The sequence below is a fragment of the Lactuca saligna genome, chromosome 8, assembly GCF_052625555.1.
Source record: "Lactuca saligna cultivar CGN05327 chromosome 8, ASM5262555v1, whole genome shotgun sequence".
In the NCBI taxonomy this organism is placed as follows: domain Eukaryota; kingdom Viridiplantae; phylum Streptophyta; class Magnoliopsida; order Asterales; family Asteraceae; genus Lactuca; species Lactuca saligna.
The window spans coordinates 114,514,811-114,526,505 of record NC_136424.1 but is presented as its reverse complement, the minus strand read 5'-3'; the positions used below and the strand labels follow the sequence as shown (position 1 = coordinate 114,526,505).

At 34.9% G+C, this 11,695-nt stretch overlaps 1 protein-coding gene across 1 annotated transcript; it reads left to right on the top strand.

The window, feature by feature from the left end:
* Positions 1–4,881: 4,881 nt before the first annotated feature.
* LOC145010026 (uncharacterized) lies at positions 4,882–8,267 on the top strand. Its single transcript, XM_078968624.1, has 9 exons — positions 4,882–5,032; positions 5,553–5,879; positions 6,000–6,367; positions 6,410–6,661; positions 6,713–6,802; positions 6,882–6,988; positions 7,504–7,645; positions 7,728–7,985; positions 8,070–8,267. Exons 1-9 carry the CDS (start codon positions 4,882–4,884, stop codon positions 8,265–8,267), a joined length of 1,893 nt encoding a protein of 630 aa, XP_078824750.1.
* Positions 8,268–11,695: the final 3,428 nt, after the last annotated feature.

The following is an 11,695-nucleotide window of genomic DNA, read 5'->3' as shown; positions in this document are numbered from 1 at the left end:
AATTAGGTTTTAATTGGTTTTGAAACTCCTAGATTCTTTGAGATTCATTGAAAAATTTCAATAGCATGTTTCAATCTCGAGTGTGCCCTTCAAGTTTTGTGACAGGGATGCTGATGATCACAAAACAAGGTGTGAAGTAAGCATGCAAATTACTTGGTACCCTTAATATTTACCCCTCAATCGATGTGCCGGTTAGCTACATGCTCTCCATCGATACTATGATAAATATTATGTTACCCTTTTCCTACCTTGTTAAGTCCAAGTTAGTGTGCCGGTTAACCACACACGCTCCACTAACGACTTAAACAAAGTGCAAAGTGTAATTTCATGGGTTAGCACCTTATTCACATTTTCCTAAAGTAACTAAGATTGGGAAGTTATAAAAACATTTAGTTACTTTAGTATCATTATACTTTTAATGAGGATTAAAGTTATTGTCCTACCCGTTACGCTAACGACCCTCCACTAGTCAAAGAAGCTGTGGGTAAGAGTGGACACCCGTTAAGCTGCCATTTTATAGGCAACAAGTCAACAACCTTATACCCCCCTTATAAACCTGCTTCGTGAATGAGGCCTACTAACGGTAAAACGACTTTTGTTCTCATATATATATATATATATATATATATATATATATATATATATATATATATATATATATATATATATATAAACTTATAATATTATAAGGATAAGTGTTGAATTTTAACTTTTAAAATTCTAGGGGTAGGAAATAAAGTTTTTAAAGTGACTTTACATGTTCCAAAACTTGAGGGCAAGTTTTGTAACTTTCAAAACTTTTAATCTTTCATAACTTATGAGTTAATGGATTAATAAAATGAGAGACTTTTAATTTTATATAACCTCTGTGTTTAATAATGGACTTTAAAAATGTGACTTTTAGTAATCCATAACTTGAGGACAAATTATGGATTCCATTAAAACACATTAAGATCAAGAATTAAACTACCAAGCAAGTTACAAATAATTCCTATGATCTTCTAAACTCATAAGTTCATGAACATGCATGTCAACAATTTCAAGAATCATAAATAAACCATATAAAACTCGAAATTTTGATATTAGCCATTGTAAATGGATTAGAACAACCATTACACCATCTAAAACAAGTTTTAAAACACCAAAACAGTTTAGTGTAATGTTTCTAGTCCATTTCCAGCAGCAAAAGTCAAAAGTTTGTAGTCAGAGGCTCATACTCGTCGAGTGCAAGAACCTACTCAACGAGTAGGATGAATATGTGCTTGGACTCGTCGAGTCCCCCCATGGACTCGGCGAGTCCACTGTCCAGACAACAAGATTCGCACCTTTTTTTTCACAATTTTGCATCAAATATCAAGCAAACAAGCCTAGGCTCTGATACCACTATAGGTTTTTGAGCATTCTAACACTCCTAAGGTGTACATGCAACCCTAGAAACCTTGGATCTATGTTTTACTATGATACATGAAAATTTGATTTCCAAGGTTTATATCCTATCTAGCATACATGGGGAGCTTTTAAACATAAAAGTAAGCAAGAAAACATACCTTGTAGTAGTTTGGATTCCTTGAAAACCTTGTGAGCCTAGCACCTCAAATGTCTCACACAACACCAAATGCACTTGGAATAACTTAGAGAGAAATGGAACACTTCTTGAAATTGGCTAGCCCTCACGTTTCTTACTCAGTGAATGATTTTGGTGAACAAAGTGTTACTTATATAGTGTGTTACAATTAGGGTTACACCATGTAAACCCTAATTGTCATGACTTTTCATTTCCATGAGCCATGGGTCTTATAAAACCATGGAGCATCCATGGAGCATCCTATGGGTTTTAGCCCAACTTGATAATCCATAAAGCATTAGCCCACTATATAAGTATGGATGATTTACACAATCGAACCATATATTTAATTAGTCTCCTTTTGATCACTTAATTAATTCCAAATTAATTCTTGATCAATACTAATTAAATAATATTATTAATATATTAGAAATTATAATATATTAATAAATCTTAAGTGTTATTTCTCTTATTTTAGTCTATACAAATGAATGATGCCATGCAACCCAAATGGTCCATGCCAAACCGGGTCAAGTACATACCAGAAATAGTTATGGACTTAGACATCTTATCCAACATATAGTCACATACAAAATAGATGAGATAATCCTTCGAGTAAAAGACTCATCCCTAGAATGGTTGGACTCAAACAAGAGATGCGCAATATGGTCAAATCTTGTTACTCTGAGATTATCCAGCCTATGCCACATGTGACTTAGCATATTCACTTAATAGCTAGCTTTCATTACTGAAAGTCCCACAAGCACAAAACAAGCAACATTCAGATAACGGGAAAAACTAACCACATAACCCAATCAAACTGTTTTATCCCCTACTCAAGAATCTGTACTAGCATGCAATTCATAAAGCTCAATAAACGCGTATAACAGGCATATAAGGCATCCTTTCTAGATCCTTAGCCCCAAACTAGCATGCTGATCACATAATCATATCACAATATGAACTTGTATGTGTAATTTGGGAGAACTTACTTGAGGTCGGCTGATTGCATGCACCACACCCTTTTCTTCTCTTTACAAAACTCTTTTCCTTTTCTTAGAACACGTTTTTATAAAAATGATTTTCTTTTGAAAATTTTCATACCATGCCCTCAGTTTGAGTTCAATCACACCCAAGAGTATTCCCAAATCCCTCAAACCAAGCCTCTAATACCAACTTGTAACGTTCCAAAAACACGTTCCGAAAATTTCTTTTCAATTAATTAATAAAAATCATAATAACCAAATCATATCGTTCATAAACAAAAGTTGTCATATCAAATCAGAGTATCATCTTAAAACATGTTCTTTTATCAGAGTAAAAGCATCCCAGGCTAAAGCTTCTTGGTGTGTGCAATGTAGTCATCCCGAGCTCCTCCCTCCGCTACCGGAAGTACCTGAAACCAAAACTGAAAATTGTAAGCACAGAGCTTAGTGAGTTCCCCAATCTACCACATACCATACATAATCACATACTACAAACACTGGGCCTAGCCCGCTACATCGATCCCCGCTCGGTAAACATATATGTTTCTAACAGACCCTGCCTGTCTTCGGGCCCCGCCTGCTACACACAAACAACAATAACTGATAAACATGCTAACATAATCACTATACTATAAATGCTAGCCTCAAGGCCCCGCCTATCTTAGGCCCCGCCCCAATTCTGCTACTAATGAGATATGGAACCCCATCCACACTTAGCTAGTGATGAGATACGGTCCCACACCCACACTTATCCCCATACCAAGCATATACAAGTATCACAAAGACAACAAGTATAACTACACATACACTGATCAACCCTCAACTTCAAAAGTTTGTGATATGGACTTTGTGGAAGTCAAAGATCGCCAAAAAGATGATAGTGATGATGAAAAAGAAGAGAACCAAATGAAGAAAAAGGAAGTAACCAGGGAAAAAGAAATTCCTCGAATAGTTATTGACCAAGTGTATGGAGATACAAAAAAGTTCGAAAAAAATGATGACTGAACTAGGTGCTCGGTTTACCCGATTTTCAAGTGTACTGATGATGTTGTTTTTTTTCCAAACCAAGTCTTCGTAACAACTGGAAACGTTGAAAATATCAAACCGGAATTCAAGAAATTGGTGGAACAAGACAACATGAAAACCTCAGAAGATGGTTTCTTTGAAAATCAAAGTACAATTGAAAACAATCTAACAAAAAATTCATATGTCTTTCAGAGACAAAAACCAAAGAGAAAATTGATTGAAAAATCAAAATTTGAGAAAGAAGTGGTTAAACCAATTGTTGAGGAAATTAAAGGTGACGTAAAACTAAATTCAAAGGAATTCAAAGAGCAAATTGTCAAATTTTCAAAAGAAAATAATGTTTCAAAAAGACAAGCATGAATGAAAATATTTTGGCAAACAATTGAGTCTCGAAAAATGTCAAATGAATTATCAAAATCAGTTAAGTCTATGAATTCAGATAATCATTCAGACAAAAAGAAAAGTTCTGATCATTCAAACAAAAACGTGTCTGAATCAAAGTCATCAAAATACATTTTCAAAGTGAAAAATTCATCTTTTTCAAAAGTAAAACAAGTTTATCGTCCAAAAAACTCATACGAAGTCTGAAGAGAAAAAAACCCCAAATTTTTCGAAAGAGTCAAAATCTAATATTTCAAGCAAGATTTCTGATAATTCATTGAATTCTCATTCAACAAAGTTTTTTACTCCTCGTCAACATTTTAAATCAAAAGTTGATACTTCTTATGTTGAATCATATGTTTCAAAACCAAAAATTGATTTTGTTCCACTAAAGCCAACTTTTCCTAATCATAAGAAGAAACAAATATTAAAGGCTTCGCATGAAAACGACATAAGTTCAAGGAAAAATATAGATCACTAGCTCAAAGGACGAGGAAAACTGTATCAATCAAGAAAATACTCAGAAGAGCAAATCAATGAATCTTATGAAAATTATGTCAATACTTCATCGAATGGAAGTTCATCGTCAAAAGATTCGAACATCTCCATCAAAGCTTGGAGACCAGTCACAAAAGTGAAGACAGTTCAGTCACAAACTCAAAATGTGAAAGGTAAAGTCAGTGTACATCCGAAACCAATAAAATCTTATGTTTTGATTCCTACAAATGATGATGTGGACATTATTAAGAGTCTCAAAAGTAAAGTTTGTGACTGGGTCAAAAATTCTTTATTTACTTCCATGTTGAAATCTAATTTCCAAGGACCAAAAAGCCTTGAGTACCTAAATTGTTTTAATGATCGCAGGTACTATGTGACGAGCAATATGATAACAAATGTTATATTGATAGTGGTTGCTCTCGTCACATGACTGGAAAGAAGGAGAATCTAAGAGACTTTCGAAGCTTACAAAATGTTGGAGTTGTCAAGTTTGGAAACAGTCAGAAGTGTCATGTCAAAGGATATTGGAAGATTATAAATGGTCAATTTACTATGAATCGAGTTGCTTATGTTGAAGGTCTGCAACATAACTTGATAAGTGTTTCACAACTAGTCGTGGGCACTGGCAATCAAGTTCTTTTCAATGAAGAAGGAAGCATTATTTTGAATATCAATACAAAAGAAGTTCTGCTCAAATCAAAGAGGAAAGGGGATATGTTTACATTGGATATCAATCCGATTATAGGCAAACCTGCGGTATGTCTTCTTTCTAAAGCCACATCTGATCTAAGCTGGCTATGGCATCGAAGACTTTCACATCTCAACTTTCGAAACATCAACAAACTTGTTATTCAAGATCTGGTAAGAGGATTACCTGTACTTAAATTTGATAATGATTCTTTATGTGCAACTTGTGAAGTTAGTAAGCAACATAAACAAGGTCATCCGATAACAATTGACTCAAAGATTGGTGAACCTTTGGAACTATTACATATTGATTTATGTGGTCCTTCGACTGTTTCAACACTCAACAACAAACGATATATTCTAGTTATTGTTGATGATTTTTCTAGATTCACATGGGTTTATTTTCTCAGAAAAAAAATTCGAAGTGGCACAAATCATGATTGATTTTATCAAGAAAATGGAAACAACATTGAAAAAGATTGTACGCAAAATCAAGAGTGATCATGGCACTGAATTTAAGAACAATGTTCTTGATTTATTTTTGGTGGACAAAGGCATTTCACATAATTTTTCTTCTCCATATACTCCGCAACAAAATGGAGTTGTTGAACAAAGAAATCGGTCACTATGCGAAGCAGCAAGAACCATGTTGGCATATGCGAATTTACCTCAATATCTTTGGGCTAAGGCCATATCCACTGCATGTTTTACTCAGAACAGATCTTTCATACACAGATGTTTTAATATTACACCATACGAAATTATGAATAATCGTAACCCTAATGTGAAATTCTTTCATGTTTTTGGATGTAGGTGCTTTATTATGAATCTCAAGGATCATCTTTCGAAATTTCAAGCAAAAGCTGATGAAGGGTTTTTTCTTAGATATTCGCATAATCTTGTCGCATATCGTGTGTTAAATAAGCGAACACGAAAAGTGGAAGAAACTTTCAATCTCACATTCGATGATTACTATGTTAAACAAAATGAGCATACATTTGCAAATCATCCAATTTTACAAGAAACTCAAGTTGAAAATGAATCTTTACAAATGAATGATATTGATTACGATTTGATTTTTGGAATTTCAGATCATGCGGTTGATGCTGAGATTCAAGCTCCTGATAATCACATACCAGAACTTGCAAAGTTTACTGATGAATCAACATCAACTCCTCAAGAAATAGATAAATGTATTCAAAATGATCCAGTGGAGGGGGAGCATGTGGATTCAAATACTCTAGTCAAGGGGGAGCATTCATTTTAGAGGGAGAATGAGCAAATTGCTGATGTTGTTGAGGGGGAGCATGTTCAAAATGATGAAGATTTTCAGGATCTTAACGATGTTTGTTTGGTTGCTGGATCAGAAAATGATGAAATGTTCGAAGATGCACCTTTGGATTTTGATCCAGCATATCTTCTAATGGAAAAATGGACTAAAAGTCATCCGAAGGAACGAATCATTGGAAATCCACAAGAAGGAGTGTTGACAAGAGCTCAGCTTCGTGCAAAGAATGAGGTATTAAATACTGATCAATAATTTTGCATGTTTAATGTTTTTATATCTAAGATTGAACCAAAGAATGTTAAGGTTGCAATGGAACACTCTGATTGGGTTGTTACAATGCAATCTGAGCTTTCTGAATTTGAAAGAAACAAGGTTTGGAGATTAATTCCTAAACCTGAAAATGTTTCAATTGTCGGATTAAAGTGGATTTTTAAAAATAAAACTGACACAGATGGAAATATCATTCGAAATAAAGCCAGACTTGTTGTTAAGGGATACTCTCAACAAGAAAGAATTGATTACGAAGAAACTTTTTCCCCTGTCGCAAGTCTCGAGGCTGTTCGTATATTTTTGGCTTATTCAGGTCACAAAAACTTTGATGTTTATCAAATGGATGTGAAGTGTGCATTTCTTAATGGCGAACTTGAAGAAACAGTCTATGTGGAACAACCCCCAGGTTTTGTGAACGAAGAACATCCTGATTATGTTTATATCTTAGATAAGGTAGTTTATGGTTTGAAACAAGCACCACGAGCCTGGTATGCAACTCTTACTTCGTTTTTGAAGCAATATGAATTTAAACAAGGATCATTTGACCCCACATTGTTTTGTAAGAAAGTTGGGAATCATCTAATGCTTGTTCAAATTTATGTTGATGATATTATTTTTGGCTTAACCAACCCTGTTTTGTCTAAAGAATTCGAAGATCTGATGAAGAGTAAGTTCGAAATGAGCATGATGGGAAAAATTAATTATTTTCTTCGTTTAAACATTCTTCAAAATAGAGAAGGAATTTTCATAAATCAAGAAAAATACATGAAGAATTTGCTTGAAAAGTTTGGCTTGATGAATAGCACAAAATCACGTGTTCCAATGGCAATTGGCATCAAACTAACTCCTTTGTTAGATAAACCTGCCGTTGATCTTACTTCATACAGAAGCATGATTGGATCTTTACTTTACTTAACAACAAGTAGACCTGATATAATGTTTTCTGTGTGTAACTGTTCTAGGTATCAATCAAATCCTCGAGAACCACATTGCACTGCTGTAAAGAATATATTTCATTATCTCAAAGGAACATCTACTTTTGGATTATGGTACCCTTCGAATACTGGATTCTTTCTTCAAAGCATATTCAGATGCAGTTTTGGGAGGATGTAATCTTGACATGAAGAGCAAAAGTGGTGGTTGTCAATTTCTTGATGGTAAATTAGTAAGCTGGAAATCGAAAAAGCAAACATGTGTTTCTATCTCAACGGCCGAAGCTGAATATGTTGTTGCTGCTGCTTGCACATCACAGATAATATGGATTCAAAATCAGTTACGTGGTTATGTAATTTACACGAAAAACATTCCTTTATATTGTGATTCACAAAGTGCAATAAGAATTTGTCATAATCCTGTGCGGATTTCGAAGCCCAAACACATTGCTCTTCGTTATCACTTCATAAAAGATCATGTAGAGGTTGGGAATATTGAAGTTCAGTTTGTGAAAACAACTGATCAGTTGGATGATATTTTCACAAAAGCATTGGATGAAAAATCGTTTGTGAGGATTTTGGAAGGACTTGGAATGATTGATGGTAATTTAATTCCATGCGAGAAAGGAGAATGAAGGTTTGATAATAATAATTCACATATACGTCATCAACGGATAAGGTTACTGTTCATAAGTCACTCTTCGAATGCTTCGAATTCGTATGATTGGTATTTTTCATCACATCTTAAAGCTTCATAGGTTTGCAACAAGTACTTTCGTTTATTTTGTTCTTGTTCTTTCTTTTCGAAAATCAAAAACATCAAAAAGATTTTCATTTTGTTTAGTTCTTTATTTTTGAGAAATCAAAAAACAAAAAAAAGATTTTGTTTCGTATTTTTTTAAGTACTTTGTTGAAGCTATTCTTGAAGATATGATGAGGCACATGATTCCAGATTCCAGGGCCAGGTATATATTTCTAATCTTTGAATTTCAATTTTTTTTTTTAACTAGTTAAGATGTCCCTAGAAGCATGCTGCTGCATGTTGTCCAAAGCCTCGAATTGACTCAATGTTCGAAAGCCTTAATGAAATTTTCTTACGAAGATTTCTTCCCACTAAGGCTTACATTCACATTAGTCCAATGAGCTACCTTACTCTTCTCGTATGAGTTAAGAGTTTATTGTTTTGTTCAAATATAACAGAGATACACTTCGGATCTTCACCAATCTTTTTCATCTAAAATTTCTTTCACGATCACACACGAAGACATATGTCCAAGAGGTCTTTGATCAAACCAATCGATACTTAGACATATCAACAATCTGTGTTAATGATCTGACATCATGAGACCGTGATGAAAGTGAAACCCAAATTTCTTGCAAATTAAGGAATTGACGGGGAACTATGTTCCAGACTTTACAAAACTTTTTTTTAGTACCCATTTTCAAAACTCCAAATCATATTGATTTCATATGAGTGATCTTGATCAAACATTCGAAACCCATGGCGTTTGTTACTCAACAAGATCCAACACAAAGTTTTTTCATGAACATGATTTCTGTGTGAGTTTACTTCGAATCCCAAAGTTACATTCAATATTTTTCAAAGCACACTTGTCACTGACTACACTGGTCAAACAAGTAATTTCTGTTACAGTTACTCACCTTATGTTAAGGCTGATATGTAACGAAATTTATTAAGCCACCTATGTAGCCTTAAAAAAGATACCCTTCAAAACTTCTACAAGTTTTCGATTGTAATTCACGGGAACATACATAAGCTGTTGATCGTCTCTGTTGATGATTAACAAAGCAACCTTTGCCCAGGGTTTAACTGCATTCGTGTCAAATTAATTTTTTTAACATCACAGAATTCCAAAATTTTTATTTCATTGTTTCTTGTCTTACTTTCTTTGGAACACTGCACTCACGAAACCCTTGAGGTTCTGAGTAACACCAACTCAGGCTTATGATTTCAAACATCTGGCATATGACTTCACTTTTCATCCCAAAAGTGAAAGAGCCTAACTTCCATCCGAAGGGGTTCTGACGGTTACAATTCCATTGGGTCAATAAACACAGGCTGTTTGAGGAGACGTTCTGCATTACTTTCGGTTTTCAAGGCGATGTGAGAGTTACTTTTGACACATGCTTATCATGATGCGCTTTTCTCGGTGACACGTCAGCAAGCATTAAATGCATATCCCGCTTTGATTTCAAATTTAAGAGTTACATATAAAAGGGGATTCAAGGGTTCATTATCAGTTTACGCTTTCATCTTACTAAAGTTTCTTTGATAATCATCTGCTTTCAAACCCTAAAAATGGTGACTGCAATTCCTGATGCTCCTCTTTCTCACACAACTGATGATGTTACTTCTCTGCCGATCATGAAGATTCAGGGTACTAATTACCAGCTTGAATCAAATGTTTCTTTGTATCCTGAAGAATTGAAAATGTTGGTGGCTGCTCTGCAAAACTCGGTATTATCGAAAGCCATGTTCAACTCATTTTATGTTCCTCTTTGTTGGTTATCTCAAGCCGGTTCAACTGCAACTTATTCAAAAGCTTTGGAAGTTGTTACATTCAACCTCATCAATGATAAAAAGCTTAGGTTATCAAAGAAGCTTTTCTGCCAAATCCTTGCCATACCTAATTCACCAACATATGTTACTTTTACCTTTCCACAAATCGTACACATGTTCAATGAAATGGGTCATCAACCACAATTGACAAAGATTAGTGATTTCAAGAAGTGTGGGCTACCAAGTGTATGGAATTTTCTGTTTGGGATTTTTCTTCGGTGTTTAACTGGCAGAACGGTTGGACTAGATAAGGGAAGAATGGAGGTGTACGACATGGTTGCAGGTTTATACTATGATCTTCAAGTCGATTACCCTACACAACTATGGAAGGAGTTCCAGAAGAGTATCGAAAACACGAATGCTATTCATGGAATTTCGTGTGCTCGATATTGGAGTTTAATTCTGCAATATTTCTATGAAAAGGAAGGAATTTTAGTTCCTGCAAAAGAAGAAAAAGTTGTGTTTCACACTTATGGGTGTCTGAAGGATGCTACAGATGACTTGGATGTATTCCCTTTTGCTGCTGGTATCCCTGATGCTATGCTAAAAAGAGTTGATTCTAAAAATCCTGTATTGATTACTTATTTGAAATCAATAGATCCTTCTATGGAAACAAGTGTTCTTTTGACATAAACCAATGAGAAGAAGCCAAAGAAGTCGAAGAAAACTGATGTTGGGTCTTCGGGTACCAAGGTTAAGCAAACCGGTTCTTCTAAAAATCCAAAGCAGGTTCCTGTTATCGAAGCTGAGTCAATCCAACCGGAACCTATTATTGATGATACCCAGTTAACTGAAAAGGAAGTCATTCCTTTGAAGACTGTTGTATTTAGAAGAATCAAAATGAAATCAAAGTCGAAGCGTAAGGGACGATCCTCTCTTACGAATATTGTTCGCAAACCTTAAGTTTCACATCAAGGGGTAATTTTTCGTGAAGTACATGCTCCTGCTTCACCATCTTCGAAAAAGCGAATAGCTGCTGACATGGCAAAACAAATCGCAAAGAAGAAGAAACGTAGGGTGATTCTTTCCTCAGACTCTACTGCAGATGAGAGTGAAATTATTCCTGAGACACCTGAGGCAGCTTTGATTAAAGATTCTTCTAAACTAGATACTTCTGTTAGTACACCACCCGAAGCTTCGATTGCTAAAACAGTTACTGTGGAGGCACGAGCTTCAGAGATCCCTGTAAACATATCTGATATGGATACAAATGTCATCATGGGTGAGGACAATTCGAATAAAGCAGCAAAAGGTAACCCTTCGAGTATTGTTTCTGATTCTTTCATTTCTTTACCTTCACATATTACTCCCATTGCTCCTATAACATCCACAACTGAGTCTCCAACCTCTGCAAACATTATTTCACAACCTTTCACAACTCTTTTTCCTTCACAATCAACTGATCCACCAACCACCACTTCTCCGATAAAAGATTCATTCATGGATACGGAAAATGAGTCTGAAGGTTTTGGGGGAACCTTT